Source organism: Agelaius phoeniceus, chromosome 19 (genome assembly GCF_051311805.1).
Source record: "Agelaius phoeniceus isolate bAgePho1 chromosome 19, bAgePho1.hap1, whole genome shotgun sequence".
Lineage (NCBI taxonomy): Eukaryota > Metazoa > Chordata > Aves > Passeriformes > Icteridae > Agelaius > Agelaius phoeniceus.
Window position 1 is genome coordinate 4422941 of NC_135283.1, and position 15894 is coordinate 4438834.

Below are 15894 nucleotides of genomic sequence, written 5' to 3' on the forward strand. Positions count from 1 at the left end.
GCTTTTGGACACATCCTGGTTTTTGAGTCTCCTGTTTTTCAGGAAAATGCTCGAGGGGAGGCTCTGGCAGCCCAGCTGCTCTCAGCACCAACTTTACCTGGAGGGTATCACAGCAGTTTATGGCTCTGATATCCCCTGCAGCTCCTGGGGAAGGTGGAGTGATGCTCTGGAGCTTGGCATGGACGTGCCGCCAGATGCTGCTCACCCAGGGGAGTCAGGACAGCCTTCCTGGCCCTGCCAGCCCCTCCGCTACCCAGCCAAGGGCTAACAAGGTGCAAATGCTCGTTAAACATTTCCCGGAGTCCAGCCGACACCCCGGCGTGTCCGAGCTCTCCAAGCCCTGGGTGCCCGCGCAGGGAGACTGAAACCTTCCCATTGTTCGAATGGGATCCGTTAACGAGTGACAGGACAAGAGGAAATGTCCTCAAGTTGCGCCAGGGGAGGTTTAGATTAAGTATTAGGAACAATTTTTTCACTGACAGGGGTTATCATCCTAGAATGTAAATGATTCTAGGATTCGACGATGCAAGGCACTGCCGAGCAGTTTGGGAATGACTTTGTGGATATAAGGCAGTGTCTAATGAAAGATCTCCTTGTCCCAAGCCGGACTCCAGCACCAAGCAGAGCAGCCCAAGCCTTCCTCCCGCGGTCGCCCCTTCCCAAATCCCGCCCTGGGTGCGGGTGGATGCGGGCGCGCATCCCGGCGGGCGGGGAGCGGGGCCGGGCTGCGGCTGCCGGCTCGGAGGGGGAGGTGGGTGCCGGGCCCGGGCCGGGGGGGCCGGGGCGGTGGGCAGGGCCGGCGGATGACGCCGGTAAAGCCGCCCGAGAGCCGGCCCAGCCCCGCCGCCGGCCGAGCGCTGCCCGCGCACCCCCCGCGGCCGCGCACTCGGGTCGGGCGGGCTCCGGCGGCAGCGCAGGATGGACCTGCCCGTGGACTCGTACCTGGCCGTGCCGCTGCTCTTCACCGTCCTGGCCCTCGTCCTCGCCTCCGTCTTCCTGAGGCTGCGGGGAGGCGGCGGCGAGAGGGCGGCGGAGCGGCCCCGGGAGCCCGCGGCGGAGCCGGCTCGGGAGGGCGGCCCCGGCGGCGAAGCGGCGGCACCGGCCGAGGGGCCGGAGGACGAGGGGAGCCGGGTGCCGGTGGAGGAGGTCGGAGTGGGCGGCGAGGGGAAGGAAGCGGTCACTGAGCAGCGGGAGGCGGCGGCGGAGCCGGGCCCCGCGGCCGAGCCCAGCCCCGCGGCGGCCGAGAGCATCCCCAGGCAGCCCCCGGAGGAGCCCCGGCAGCCCCCGGAGGAGCCCCGGCAGCTCCCGGAGGAGCCCCGGCAGCCGCCCGAGGAGCCCCGGCAGCCCCCGGAGGAGCCCCGGCAGCCGCCCGAGCAGCCCCGGCAGCCCGGACACCGGGAGGATGCGGAGAGCAAGGTAAGGCCGGCTCCCCGAGGTCCCCACAGCCGAGGTCCCCCTGGTCCCCTGTGGTGTCCCTTCTCCATCCCTCTGTCCCCGCGGGTGGCAGGGAGGGAGCAGCGCTCCGGGTTTTCCACTAAAATAAGAGAGGTCCCGGCAAAGCCCGTGTTTTGTCTTCGGGTGGGAACAAGCTCATTGTCCCCGGGGGAGGCGGCGGTTTGGGGGCTGTTTCTGGCTCCTTCCCTCCCCGCCAAGGAATACTCCTAAAAATAATCAAGAAAGTGAAGATTTAAGGGAAGAGAAGAGTGTGTCAGTGTGAGCCTCCCCTCTGTGCACATCTAACCCCCGGGAGTCTTTTCCTTTCTCCAAGAGCTTGTCCAGGTGCTGGGGGATGTGCTTGTGTTTATTCTTCCCGTCCGCATCCCTTTTCTGCGGGTTACAGAAACTGTCCCCGGGCTCCTTGCGCTGTCCCTGCTGCCCCAGGGAAGGGACCGCCCCACTCCTCAGCCCCAACAGGATGCTGGCCCCAAGCTCTGACCCCTGGCTGAACTGGGGGGGCCGGGGGTGGCAGCGGTGCCAATAAACGCCCGGTAAATCCTCCTCCTCCACCGGATCTTGTATAAAAATAAAAGAGCGACCCAGTGTCCACGGGAAGATCTCGTTCTGCTCTTGCCCAGCCTGGATGGGACTCGGTGACAACCTGAGGCACCCGAACTCCCTGTCCTGGTGGCTTTCTCCCATGTGGTTCCTTATCCAAAGGGCGGGAAGGGAGCGCTGGGGCCGCTGGGGAATGCGGGAGCTCGCCGTGTGCCGGCAGCGTGTTTGGGCCGGGGCACAGGCTGGGGCCCAGTCGCCTCCTGGCTATTATTAGCAGCGTTTGTAATCCTCAGCAACTGTTTCCAGGCTGCCGGGCAGTGCATACTCAGCCCTCGCCTTGGAAAGCATCTCCAGTGACTCACCGGATAGCCTTGGGCAGGTCCGGGGGCTCGCACACCCTGCTCTGTGCTGTGATGCTCTGCAACACCCACGGGTCACCACTCGGGGCTGGGATGTGGCTCTGACTCCCTGTGCTCCTCGCACCTCCCTTGGTGGTTTTTGAGCCTCGGAGCTCTCCCTGTCCCCTTCCCAGTGCCCCTTGCCCTTGGATACAGCTCTCGAGCAGCCCTGTGCCTTGACACAGCATCCTGGAAACCACATCTGTTTCTCTCGTGTGCTTTATCAGTGCCTGTGAGTACCAGGATCTCTGGAGAGCTCCTGGGCCACCGTTGGCCAGCGGGGTCCTGGCTGGGCCAGCTCAGCACCAAAGTTGGCCACTTGGCTGGGGCTTCTCTCCGGTGAGGTGCATTGGGACAGATGGACAGACCCAGGGCTGCCAGAGCCCACAGGTTCCTCTGCTGCTAGTTCACATCTTGGGAATGTTTTCCACCCCTCTGGCAGCTCTTCAGCCCTGATTTCTTTGAACAGGCACTGCTGCAATGCTTGTTGCTTTCACAGAAAGGCTCAGCTCCTTTGTCTCTGCTCAGCACAGGTGCAGTACCAGGGTTTTGTGTGCCTGGAATGAGTTGGAATGGCCTGGAATGAGTTCTTACTCAAGAAAAGGAGTTCTGTGTCCTCCAGGAGCCTGGCTGGGCTCTGTGGGACTGGGGCTCCTCACTGCCCTCAGCCCCTCTTACAGCAAAGGCGCAGCACAGGGTCCTGCCCAGCTTTCCCTCCTGGGAAATTGTTCCCTCACTGTGTGAGCAAGGCAGGACAAGCCACCCTGGGCCTGAGCAGCATCCCTGTGGGCAGGTCAGGGAGCAGGCCTGGGTGGTGTGGGGGGCAGTGGGAGGAGGAGCAGCAATGCTGAGTGTGTGCTTGGGAGCCGTGGCCAGCGCCTGATCCCACAGCTGCCAGCACTGCTGGCCCCGGGGCCGGGTGGCACAGCTGGCCAAGGGACTACGTGCCCTTCCAGCAGGCACCACACACGTGTGGCAGTGCCCAGCCTGCTGATCCAAGGGTTGGTGCTGTGGGCAGAGTGGGAGAGACCATCCACAGCTCTGCAGGATCTCCCTGGATTCCCTGCTTTTGCTCCCTCTGAACATCCTCTAAGTTGCTTCATCCTTCCCCTCCTCCAGCACCACCCAGACCCAAGCCCAGGAGATGTTACAGGCAGGGATGGGACGGGCTCTGGGCAGAGCAGGGAGTGCTTTGCAGGCGGCTGCTGATGGAATCGTTCCTTTTCCAGCCTGTCTTGGCTCGGTGAGGGCTGCAGTCCCCTGATGTGACTCAGCAGAGGCTCCCAGACCCTGTCCAGCTGCTGGCTCCTGCAGGCTCAGGGCCTCTCAGTACATCAGCAGGCAGAGGGCTGTGCCTGCCACTCAGAGAGCTTTCTCTCCTTATTTATTTTCTTTCCTTATTTTCTTTCCCCCCTGTTTGCTTAGCACGCACTGTGCCAGGCTGGCTCGCATTGCCCGCAGCCATTAACCACTCGACCAAAATGCTGATGGATGAACCCGCCCAGGGAGAGCAGCCTCGGTGTGTTAATGACGGGCTGGAGCCGGGCATCCGGCTGCCTCCTCCCTCCCTGCTCCCTGTCTGTGCAAACTGGGATCTGCTGGGGCAGCTGGGTGTCTCAGCCACCCTCCTGCCTCCATCTCCTGCAAGGCTGCTAAAATCACTAACATTGAAGGCTCCCTGCCCCTCTCTGCAGTGACCAGTTCATTGCAGCATCATGCTCAAAGCTACAAAATGACCCAGTGGCAGAGCAGGGAAAGGAGCCCAGGAGTCCTTGTTTCCCTTAACTGCTGTAGTGCTTCCCCTTGTCTCTGCTGGCTCCCATCACTGAAAAAAAAAAAACTTAATTAGTCTGTCATTGTCTGTTCTCATCCCCATCCCCAGCTCGTTAATGGATGAGGCAGTGCTGTCAAAGCAATCCCGTAATGAAAAGCTGCTGTGTGGGAACTGGGTGGGAACAGCAGCGAATCTGGGGCTGTGGAGCGTGGTTCTTGTGAGAAACGGTCAGAAACTTCAACTCCCTAATGAGCCATTCTGTCCTGAAGTGGCAGGTGGCAGGGACCGGGCAGGGTTTTCAGTGTTGGACCAGAGCCACCTCCAGGATGCCAACCTGGCCAAAATGTTCAGGAGCTGGGGAGGGTGAGTGGGCAGTGCCAGGGCACGGCAGCCCGGCTGGTTTGCCAAGGGTTAATTGCAGCTGAGGGCTTCAAACAGAGCAGGGGTGAGTGGGTGACAGTGGGGACAGGGGACACACAAACCCTGCCTGAGCAGGGCAGCCTGGGGGCTGTCCCTGGACAGCAGAGGCACAAAGGCTTCATCTGTCCCTTCTGCCAAGCTCCTGCTGCATTTTCCCGGTGCCTCCCACCCCAGGCTGGGCCTCCCTGGGGGCTCCTGGTGCCTCTGGACACACCAGGCGGCCCAAACCCCCCAGCTCCCACCAGGAGCCCTGTGCACGTTTACAAAGTCATCATTTCCCCCTCTGATGCCTCCTGCCTGCCCTCCCCGAGCTGCAGGGGAGAGGGTGTCTAATTAAGTCTGGCTGTAATTGGCAGCTGTTCAGGCTGTGTCTGTACTGCCAGAGGGCTGGGACAGGAGCTCCAGTGTCCCACAGGGCGCTGGGGAGGGATGTGGTGATGTGCTACCCCTGTCACAGCCCTGGCAGCAGCACTGCCAGGGAATGCAGGGCTCCCCACCCAGATCCCTGAGTGCTCAGATGTGCCCAGCTCTCGCCAGAGCCGCCTGTGCCAGGCACAAATGCATCATCTCCTGCAGAGAATGGAAACTGGGAAGTGACACAGGACATGTGTCACCCCCAGGAGCCTGTGCATGTGTCCTGCCCACCCTGAATCCCACCATGAGGCTCTGCTGGGACGTGGTGAGGGACAGGGGGGCACTGGGGTCTGTGTTGTGTTTCCTACATGGGTTGAGAAGTTTGGGCTCCCACAGGTCCCTGTGGGCTGGGTGAAGCCCTGGAGCCGTGCCAGAGCCAGGGCACTGCTGGGGGACTCTTTGCCTCCTGAAGTGCCCATTTGTGTGCAGCTGCCAGGTGAGGGCCAGCTTTGCCTCCTGCCAAGGATGCCATGCAGCTCACCTGGGCAGCAAGGACATCCTGGTGTGGGGTGTTTGCTGTGGCAGAAAGGGAATGAGCTGGCTGGAGGTGGTGGTGCCTGCAGGGATGGGAGCAGCCCAGCTGGGCTCCTCGCCCTGCTGTGGGACACACCAGAGTTCTCCTGGCACTGCCTGGTCCTCATTAAGGGCTGGGTGGTCCCAGAGCTTCAGAAATGTCCTTGCCCATAGCAGTGACAAGGGAAGTGGCAGGAGCAGATGCTCCCACGCTTTGGAGGCCTCAGACCTGCAAAACTCCATCTCCACATGAGGGACATCCTCTCCAGGCACCCCAGAGCTGGCAGGACATCACCAGGGCTGGAGAACTGCTCTTGGTCTGCAGCTGCTCCTCTGGGCAGAGGGAGGATGGAGAGCCCCAGTGGTGGGTGAAGGGGAGCTGCTGACACAGCAGCTGCTTTGCTCTGCTAAACTCTGACCAACATTATTATTATTATTTAATCTTTTTTAAAAGTTTTCTTCCTTCCCCTTTTCGCCTGGCTTTTCTCTTTCTGGCTGGCTCTCTCCTGTCTGCTTTTCTTCCCTCTTGCAATGTCTTGCATCAGGCTTGGAGCAGAAAGTGCAGCCATAAATGGCAACACAGAGGACTCAGGAGTTTAATCCAAGATAATTTTCTCCTCTTGCTTTGCAGACTGGGATCTTCCCTTTTCCTGAAGCTGGAACAGGGCACTTATTTGTCCCCAACCTGCCCATAAGGGCCAGAGCTATCCCCGAAGAAAGGATGAGGGACACACCAACCCCAAAGCGTCCTCTTGTCCTTTCTGAGAAAGAAGCCCATAGCTGAGAGGGGTTTGCAGCAGGGATGGAGGAAGTGGGGAGGAAATGGCCAGAAATGAGCTGAAAACCAGATGATGCTGCAGTGGGAAGCCTGGCTCCCACCTCCCACGGGCTGGGAGAGGGTTCAGTGGTGGCAGAGCCTTGAGGGGGCATTTTGGGGTCACGATGCCAAGCTCCTCTATCTGAGCCATCCTCCCCAGGGAGACCCAGGCCTGTCCATGCTCAGTGCTGGCTATGTCCAAGGCATCCCTGAAGCTTTGTCCTCGCCCTGCTTTGCTCCAAACCCCTCTGCCAGAGTCAGCTCCACGCGCGGGTGTCGTGGTCATGGAGCTGAAGGGCAGCAGCACGTTTGTGATGATCCAACAAATGCTTGGCTCTGCAGCCAGGAGCTGCCCAGGCGAGGCAGATGGATCATGGATCGCTGCCTTGCTGTTGAAGGTGGATGACTTGCTGGGTTTTAACCCTGGCCTTTCCAGAGCCCATTGAGCTGTGCCCAGGTGTGATTCAGAGGTGCCGGGGCACGGGCTGTGCTGTGCCCGGGCTGGCTCGGTAATGCCCAAGGGCAGGGAGGGTTCCCAGGGCAGGGAGGGTCCCCAGAGCGTTCCCGGAGCATCCCTGGAGCATTCCCGGAGCGTCCCTGGAGCATTCCCAGAGCGTTCCTGGATTGTTCCTGGAGTGTTCCCGGAGCATTCCCAGAGCGTCCCCAGATTGTTCCCAGAGCGTTCCTGGATTGTCCCCGGAGCATTCCCGGAGCATTCCCGGATTGTTCCTGGATTGTTCCCGGAGCATTCCCGAAGTGTTCCTGGAGCGCTCCCGGATTGTTCCTGGATTGTTCCCAGATCATTCCTGGTTTGTCCCCGGAGCATTCCCGGAGCATTCCCGGTTTGTTCCCAGAGCATTCCGGATCTTTCCCGGTTTGTCCCCGGATCGTTCCAGGAGCGTTCCCGGATCGTTCCCGGAGCATTCCCGGTTTGTCCCCGGAGCATCCCCAGATTGTTCCCGGAGCATCCCCGGAGCGTTCCCAGTTTGTCCCCGGAGCGTTCCCGGTTTGTCCCCGGAGCGTTCCCGGAGCTCTCCCGGCCCGCACGGCCCCGGCCCCGGCAGCTGCCGCCCCGCGCGTCCCTGGCTCGGCAAAGGGAGCTTTGTTTGCCGCAGCAGCTGCTGGGGCGGCCCGTGTCAAGTCTCCTCCAGATGCTCCCAGATAATGATGACGTGCACGGCTCCCTGCAGTGCTGCTTCGTGGAGCTGCTTCTCGCCTTTTTTTGTTTGTTGTTTTTTTTTTGGTTTTTTTCCTGCGGGGACGTTTTCATGGCACCAGAGAGATGCTGATTTGTGGGCTCTTGGACAGAGCACTCCGCTCCTTTCTTCTCCAGTTGTTCCTTCCTCACTCCCAGCTGCTCCAAACTCTCCCTGCATTCTCCCTGGGCTGTGCTTCCCACAAGAGCAGCACTTGGGGTGCCATGGTGTCCTCCGAGCCTCCCAGTGCTGTCCCAACATCTTCCCCCTCCCTGCTTTGCAGGATGCTTTGCAGGTGCTGGTTTTCACCTGCTCATTCACAAAGGAGCAGGTGTCACGTGGAGCAGGTTAAGGTTCCTAAATGGGACCTGTTTTTCCTCTGAAGTGGTTCCCCCTTGGAGAAGTGTTCAGCATGGAAAGGCTTTGGTCCAGGGTTGCTCCTGGGGCAGAGTCACTTCATTTGTGGATTGACTGGAGTGAGAAGAGATTCTGGTAAAAGAGAAGGCTGCCTTTAGACTTCTAGGACAGTTTGGGAAGTTGAGATATAATTTTTAAGAATTGTTTGTGACTTACAATAGTGCTACATCGGGTCTTAGTTGGAAGGAATAATGCTGGCCTGTGAATTCAGGTCTTTTGCCAGCAAAGTTAGAGAGAACTTTTTGATACTTATAAAAACTGTACTCAAAGCCACTTCATAGTGTTCTGCTATTCTACTGTATTTTATGTAAAGATCAGGATTTACTCTGACTGGGTTTTCAGTATTTCAGGACAGCAGCACCCACTGGCCAGGCAGGGCTGAGAGCTCTGAAATTTGGAGCTGCTCCAGGCAGAGAGGGCTCTCCCCTCCTCCCTGGCTCCCAGGGACGGTGGGCACAGCCAGGCTCCAGGTGGGGCTTTGTCCCTGCTGGCATTTCCAGCCAGCCCAGAGCTGCTCCCAGCCTCATGCTGGTATTTCACTGCAAGGCCAAGGGACACGGTGTCCCTGCTCTCTGCCCACACAAATCCTCCTCCACAGCCCTCCAGGCACAGCAAGGAAACCTTCAGCTGAAGGTTTTGGGCAGGGAAAGCTGGCTGAGCTGGGAAAGCCCGGCCCCAGGATGGCAGGGTGGGATGGGGAGGTCTCCAGGGGGTGTTTGCCTGTGATGGGGAAGGCAGAGCATCAACAAACCAAACATGTCCCCTCCCTTCTGCTGCATCAGCATCCCAGGCAGCTGCCTGAGCCCTGCCAGGACACACGGACAGCCCAGCCTGGAGCTGGCACAGCCAGCCCAGCCCTCACTGCAACCTCCTTGCCCTGGTCCCACCCCAGGGGCTGGGGCTGCCACAGGGAGCAGCTCCTGAGCCCTACAGGGAGAGTTCCTGATCTCCACAGGGAGCAGCTCCTGAGCTCCACAGGGAGAGTTCCTGATCGCCACAGGGAGCAGCTCCTGAGCCCTACAGGGAGCAGCTTGGGAGCTCCACAGGGAGAGTTCCTGAGCTCCACAGGGAGCAGCTCCTGAGCTCCACAGGGAGCAGCTCCTGAGCTCCACAGGGAGAGTTCCTGATCTCCACAGGGAGCAGCTTGGGAGCTCCACAGGGAGAGTTCCTGAGCTCCACAGGGAGCAGCTCCTGAACACAAACCCTGGCTGCAGGGCCGGGCACTGGAGGTCTCAGGGGTTCCCCACTCCATCAGCCATTCCTGGCTTGGCACAGACATGGGGCAAGGTGGGCTATGGGCCTCCTTCAGGATTTGTCCATGTGTGCATGGTTGATTGAGCACTTGGGGGTGTTTGTGCTCAAAGCTTTTGTCCTTTTCCAGATCCCACCACTGGGTGCCTCGCCTGGATCCGGCCTCGGGCACCCAGGACAAGCAGAGGACACAAGTGGCCACGAAGCACTTTCCAGCCATGCAGAGGTGTGTGGGAGGCAGAGCCAGCCTGGGGAGGGTGGCACAGCCCAGTGTGCCAGTGTCCCTGCAGGGTGGGACATTGTCCCAGGGTGGCAGTGGCCGTGGGGAGGGGGGCAAAGCTTCCCTGCTGTTCTCCCCTGGTGAGGCTGGGTGGCCTCTTAATGGCTCAGCCCATTTAAAGCAGAAAGAAATGGTGTTCCAGGTGCAGGTTTGTGATGCCCCAGGGATGGGGGTCAGTGAGGTGGGTCCCTGTGAGGCAGCTGGACAGGGAGCAGCCCCAGGAGGGCAGAGGGACAGAGGGACAGAGGGACAGAGGGACAGGGATGTGGAGTCTGGGGCCACAGCATGGGGGAAGGGAGGTGCTGGCATCTGCCTCCAAGCCATCCAAGCAGAAAAGTGTTGTGCAGTAGGGAGCTCCTGGCTGGCACGAGCAGGGGTGCCCAGCCAGCCCTGGCACGCTGCTGTCGCCTGCCAGCCTGGCATCCCTGCCTGCTCCCTCTCTGCTCCTGTCAAGTGTCTCTTCCTCTGTGTTGGAGCAGATCTATTTTCCTTCCTTGGAGGTTTGCCACCCAAATTTCCTGCTTGCTCTCATTGTTAAATGCTCAGTTCCTAATGCCCAGGCAAGGAAGAGGCTGGAATCTCCCTCCCTGTGGCTGCTCCTGGAGGGTTGGGTCTCCCAGGGGATGTCCCAGCTCACAGGGGGAGATGGATGTGATGGGGAACTGCTGCCCTGGGCTTGTCCCCTCCCCGTGCCCTCCCTTTGGGTGCCTCCCCAGCCATCCTCAGGGAAGCCTGGGTGTCCAGTGGGAAGTGCCCATGTTTGGAAGTGTGGCCCAAAATAGCCGTGGCTGCAGCGGGTGTGGGTGCTGGTGGCATCTCCTTCTGGGGAACAGGGTGGCCAGAGGAGGCCAAGTGGCTGTGAATAATGCACATTCCTCCCCCATGACAAACTCACCCAGCTCTGGCCCGGGGCTGTGCTCCAGCAGCTCCTCCCCAGCTCTGCCCTGCACACCCAGCACTCAGCTCTGCGTGGTCCCTCTTGGCTCAGTGTCCTTCCCCCTGGGTCTCCTTCCCCACAGCTTTTCCCTTGATAATGAGGGGCTTGGCAGCCTCCCCCCATGCTGCTCCCTCTCTGCAGGTGCTTTGTCCTTTTGCCAGGAGCTGCAGGAGACACCCCTGGGTGCTGGTGACCCCTGGGCTCGGCTCACAGGGGTTTGCAGCTGGAGCACAGGGCTCTGCAGGAGGAAATCTCTCATGCAGGGGCTCTGCCATGTGTCCTTGTCTTATCTCCAGAGCTGGGGTGCTCCCCTGTCTCCCTGCTTGGAGATTCTGCACAGGACAAGGAATCTGGGTTTTGTGAAGTTTGTTGTATCTTGTAGAAGGGAGCCCCAAAACTTCCAAAACTGGTTTGCCTTTTAAAAAAACCCCAAAATGTGCTGATGCTGCTCCCACCTGTGCTCCAGACACCAGCTGGGGATGGCTCCTGGAGGGCTCCCAGCACAAGCCCCCAGTGCTGCCTTTGACCCCCATGACTGGTGAATGTCCCTGTGCTTCAGAGCAGCTCCTTGGCCCGTGGCTGCAAGGTGGCTCTGGCTGGGGATCCACCTTTTCCTGCTGCCAGGACAGCCTGTCCAAGCCTGGCCTGGGGGCACACAGAATTCCTGTGGCTCTTGGCTCAGTCCCCTGCCTGTCCCTGGGCAGGAGGGGTGGCAGGGGTGCAGCTGGGAAGAAGGTGCTCAGGCACAAGGCTCTTCTTAGGAACCTTAATATCTCTTTGATCATAAACCTTAATATCTCTTTAAATATAAACCTTAATATCTTTTTGATTATAAACCTTAATATCTCTTTGATTACTTGCATTTCACAGCCTTTGGGTGGGCCAGATCACTGGGACTGACTAGTGAGAGGGAAGCAGACTAATGAACCTCACTCATTAGTGAGCATCCCTTTGTCCTGTTCCTTGGGGGCAGCAGGGAAGGGGTTCCTGCCCTGTCACTGGAGCTCCAGGCTCTGCACCCCAGCCCTGCCCCAACCAAACGTGGGTTATTCAGCACAGCACCTTCTCCTCATGGCTGTTCTGTTTCTCACTCCTCCAGGAGGAAGAGGTGGACTCAGAAAACGAGAAGCTGGTGGTGAGAGAGCCAGAGGATGAGGATGGTGAGTGCCAAGCAAGCCAAAGCCCTGCAGGGAGATCATGGACAGCCCTGGAGCCCTGAGTGCTTGGGGATGGTCTCCTTCCTCCAGGAAATTCCTGCCCCTTGCCCAGATGCCCTTGGGCTCTTTGCCATGGGGCAGCTTTGTGATGCAGCTGCTCCAAAAGCTCCTTGCTCATCCAGGACAATCTCCAGGGGCTTTAGCCAGGGCCACGTTTAACTGATTAGCCAATTAGTTGATTGGAAAATGATTAATTGACTAATTGGGGTGACAACTGCTGCAGTGCTAAGACAATGAAACAGATGGTGCCTGAATGTGTGTCTGGAGGGGGCTCTGCTCTGCTGAGCAGCCCTGGAGATGCTGGGATGTCCCCAGGAGTCCTGGCTTGGGGTGCCTGGGGACAGCTGGGGCAGCAGGAGCCCTGGGGTGTTCCCCTTCCCTGCCCCACTTTCTGCCTGGCTCTTGGAAGGTGCTGTGTGGCAATCCCCCAGCTCGGGAGGATTATGCCTAATGCCTCAGAGAATCAAATTTTAATCCTGGTGCCATTCCTGCGAGGCAGGGGAAGCTCCTTTGGAGACAGGGCTCCCAAAATACACTCATTGCACCCTGCTGGGCTTCCTCACAGCACTGGGGGGCTGTGGGAGGTCTGGTTTGAGGATTGATGGGTGGATCCTCTCAAATGCATGCTCAGCATTGCTGCTCTGCCTCTGTGTCTGCTTCTGTGGGTCCAGCTCTGTTTCAGGGCTGCCCTGGCACTTCAGGGCATCCTTACAAATGGGGGAAGGTGATGTCCCCTGGCTGTGAGACCTGGCTAGCACTGTGTCCTCCCTAGGCACCTCCTGCAGGCAGCCCCTGGCTCCTCTCCTGCATTATTCCCACTGTTTCTGAAGTATTTCCTAATGGGGCTGGCCAAATCCATGGCCTGGGCTGAGGGATGGAGCTGGGAGCACCAGCAGTGCCCTGGGAGCAGCCCTGCTCCTCCTTCACTGCCTGCTGTGGCTCCTGGCCCCACTCAAGCCTCAGAGATTCCCCTGGGGCAGGTGGAGATCCCCAGCCTGTGACCAAAGCCACCAGAGCAGCCTTGCCCCCAACATGGGGATCACACCAGAGCCTGCTCAGGGGAGAGCTGCTCTCCTGGGGCTGCTCTCACCCTGCCAGCTCAGGGCCACAGCTCTGGCAATGGCAGGGCAGAGAGATGAAAGACAAATGTTTTCTTTACTATGAACTCATGGAGGCTCTCAGTAAGTAGGTCACCTCCTATTCCTGTAGTCTTTTCCCTGTGTACATGAAAACCCAGCCTCCCCTTTTCTGGGTGTTTCCTGAAGTTTGTTTTCCATCTGCAGAGAAAGTTCCTGAGCTCAAAAACCAGCCAGTGGTTTCCAAACCCACACACTGTCTCCTTTTTTTAATCTCACCCTGTGGGCAGGGAGATGGGGACCTTCCTTGCCTCCCTCCTCCCTTATTTTTTTCTGGGGAGGTGGCAACTAAACTGCTCCTTTTGGGAGCCAGTCTAAATCCCAAATCTCACTTGATTTGGCAGAAAACCATGCGAGGGAAACAATCTTGATTGTCCTTGAAATCATTGGAGCTTTACAAAGGTAATGAGCAGCTCCTGCTCTGCACCAGCATAAGGAACAGGATGTTACACCCTATTTTTTTTTTTTTCCTTTCTCCTAATATCTCCCAAAGCAGCAGCCAGCTGAATTTTCTTTCCATGCACTTTTATGGTCACCCAAGGTGCTGATAAGCTGCAGCATTACTGCTTGTTTCCAGCTAGCCAGGTTTTGTTTGTTTGTTTGCCCATGGGGAGGGTTTCCCACCCAGGAAGGGGAACATGGCCCAGCTGAATGTTTGGGGCTGCACACCAGAGCTCGGGGCTGCTTGTGTTCAGCCATTTGTGACCAAGCTGGATAAAGGGTTTGCATCCCCTGGGAGCCCCAATGGCATTTAGGGATTAGAGAAACACCCCAGATCAGTAATTGAGTACTAATCCACCAGGACTCCCCAGGGAAGCTCCCCAAGATCAGGAGATGTAAAGAAGTGAGGATATGTGGGCATTAGCAGGGGGGAGGTCTCTGGGAAATTCCCATCCCATTCCTGGTGCTCCAGGCACTGTGTCCTGGTTTAGGGCAAATTTGGGAGACAATATCTGAAGGGGTTCTTCTAGAAAGTAGATTTAAGTGGGTTTTTCTTGGTTTGGGTTTTTTTTTTTTTTCAATGACTCATCAAATTTTATTAGTAAATTACAGTTTTGGCATGGAAATTGGTAAAAGATTGTTTTTATTATTATTGCATTTATAGTTATTTTATTATATTGTGTTGTATTTTATTATATTGTATTTATAGTTATTTTATTATATTGTATATACAGTTATTGTATTTATTATTATTGAAACAAGCCTTGCACTGCTTGTTTCTGAGATCTCTGGTTTCCACACCTACAAAATCAGGCTCTGACTTTTTACATGGTGGTCCCCAAGGTTTGGCAGCAGTTGAATGTGGGCATGAGCTTGGGGTTGGAGAAATCCCAAAATCAAGGTATTGGACACAAGGAGAAAAATCCTTAAGGGCAGTATTGATCAGAAAATAGAGGGAAGCTGCTGCTGAATCCTGCATGTGAGGAAGGAGAGGGGCTGTGAGGGGTTTTTCATTTGGGCAGGTGGAGGAGGAGGCAATCATGGGTATGGCCACAACTGCAGTGGAGAGCTGGGGCTCCCTGTGAGCAGATGCTGCATCCATGAGCTGTGTACAAGTTGGGGTTTCTCTCCTGCCAGGGGAGTTTCACCCCTTTAGGATGCAGGAGCCCTTTAGGGGTCCTGTTGGTGTCATCCTGGATACTGATTTGTGGATAATGGCCAATTTTTTCAGGGCCATGCAGATAATGAAGGAAAATCTTCCTTTTGTGCACGCCTTGGAAGCATCCCCAGGGCTCTGAGGGTCTGGGGAAGCAGCAAATATTTCTGGGAATGGTTGGACTGAAGCAGCCCAGTCCTGCAGTCCTTGGGAGATAAAGGCTCTCAGATAAGCAGCCCACAGATAACACAGCAGCTCCTCCTGGGCCCCTCTTGGGCTGAGCTCCCCTCCTGTTGTTTTCCCCTATCTGTAGGGAGATAAAGCACGGGAGAGGTTTTTAAGAGCAAATAGTGCTCGAACAAAATCCGATTGGAAAAGGATTGGCTTTGGCTCAGAGTCTGAGCTTTGGTGCTCTAATTAGCACAGGCTGAGGCTGGAGAGCTGGGTGGGAGAGCATCCAGGAGAAAAAACCTTGGCTTCCTCCTCAGGGCTGGTGACAGAGGGGCTGTGTTGGTGCTCCTGGGGCTGCCTGGGCTCGGCGCTGTTTGCAGCCCTGGCATTTGCCATGTGGCATCTTCTTTCCACAAGCTTTGGCAAGGGCTGCAGGAGAGCTGGGACAGCACCATCCATGAGCCCCAAGCTGGGGAAAGGGCCCCTGGATGAGGAGAGGGAGGGAGGAGGAGGAATGCAAGTCTGGAGAGAAGCAGAAAATGCTGCGAGTTAATCAGGGCAGGATTAGCATGTCTTGATAAGCCAAGATGGGCCTGCAAGGCTTTGAATCCAGGGAGAACAATGGCATATGGTTCCTGGGCTGTGGGATTTCCTTGGATCTGCTGCCAGCAGGCTGCTCACTCACAGCAATCCTCACTGTTTGCAGTGCTGGCTGTTTGCAGGCTCCTGCCATCCTCTGCTCTGCTCTGGGATCCTCTCTGGCAGTGCCCAGGCTCCTGCCATCCTCTGCTCTGCTCTGGGATCCTCTCTGGCAGTGCCCAGGCTCCTGCCATCCTCTGGCTCTGCTCTGGGATCCTCTCTGGCAGTGCCCAGGCTCCTGCCATCCTCTGCTCTGCTCTGGGATCCTCCCTGGCAGTGCCCAGCCTTCCTGCAGATTGGAGCTGACTCAGGGAAGGTGCTGGAGTGTCCAAAGCATTTGGGGTGCAGGAGCAGAGCAGAGAGCACCCACAGGAAGAACCCCACTGCTGTGGGTTGTGGCTCTCAGGAGGTCTCTGGTTCACAGATTTCTTGCTCTTTTTTGTCTCCCCTCTCCAGCTGCAGAGGAGACATTTTCATTTAAATACAGTCCTGGGAAGCTAAGGGGAAACCAGTACAAGTCAATGATGTCCAAAGAAGAACTAGAGGAAGAACAAAGGTAAGTTGAGGTCCCTTTTTCTTCTTGCCCAAGCCCACCTGGCTGATGTGCCCTTGGAGCAAGCTGGGTGTGCTCAGACTCTCTCCCCCACACTCCCTCAGTGTCTCACTGCTCTGGAGCTCCAGACCTCTCCCACATAGGAAGATATGAGAACAAATAAAGCCCC

The 15894-nt window shown here is 57.6% G+C and overlaps 1 protein-coding gene across 8 annotated transcripts in view; it reads left to right on the forward strand.

The window, feature by feature from the left end:
- The first annotated feature begins 729 nt into the window (after positions 1-729).
- Positions 730-15894, forward strand: part of MXRA7 (matrix remodeling associated 7) — a 43737-nt gene continuing 28572 nt past the window's right edge. For 3 of the 8 annotated variants that reach the window (XM_077188119.1, XM_077188120.1, XM_077188121.1), the window contains exons 1-4: positions 731-1416; positions 9326-9421; positions 11512-11572; positions 15629-15728. In XM_077188119.1, the coding sequence (XP_077044234.1) occupies positions 919-1416; positions 9326-9421; positions 11512-11572; positions 15629-15728 (755 nt within the window). In that variant the 5' untranslated portion in view covers positions 731-918. Of the gene's footprint in view, positions 1417-9325; positions 9422-11511; positions 11573-15628; positions 15729-15894 lie in introns of all 8 variants that reach the window. The other 5 variants (XR_013184701.1, XM_054644788.2, XM_077188122.1 and 2 more) reach the window with 4 other exon arrangements.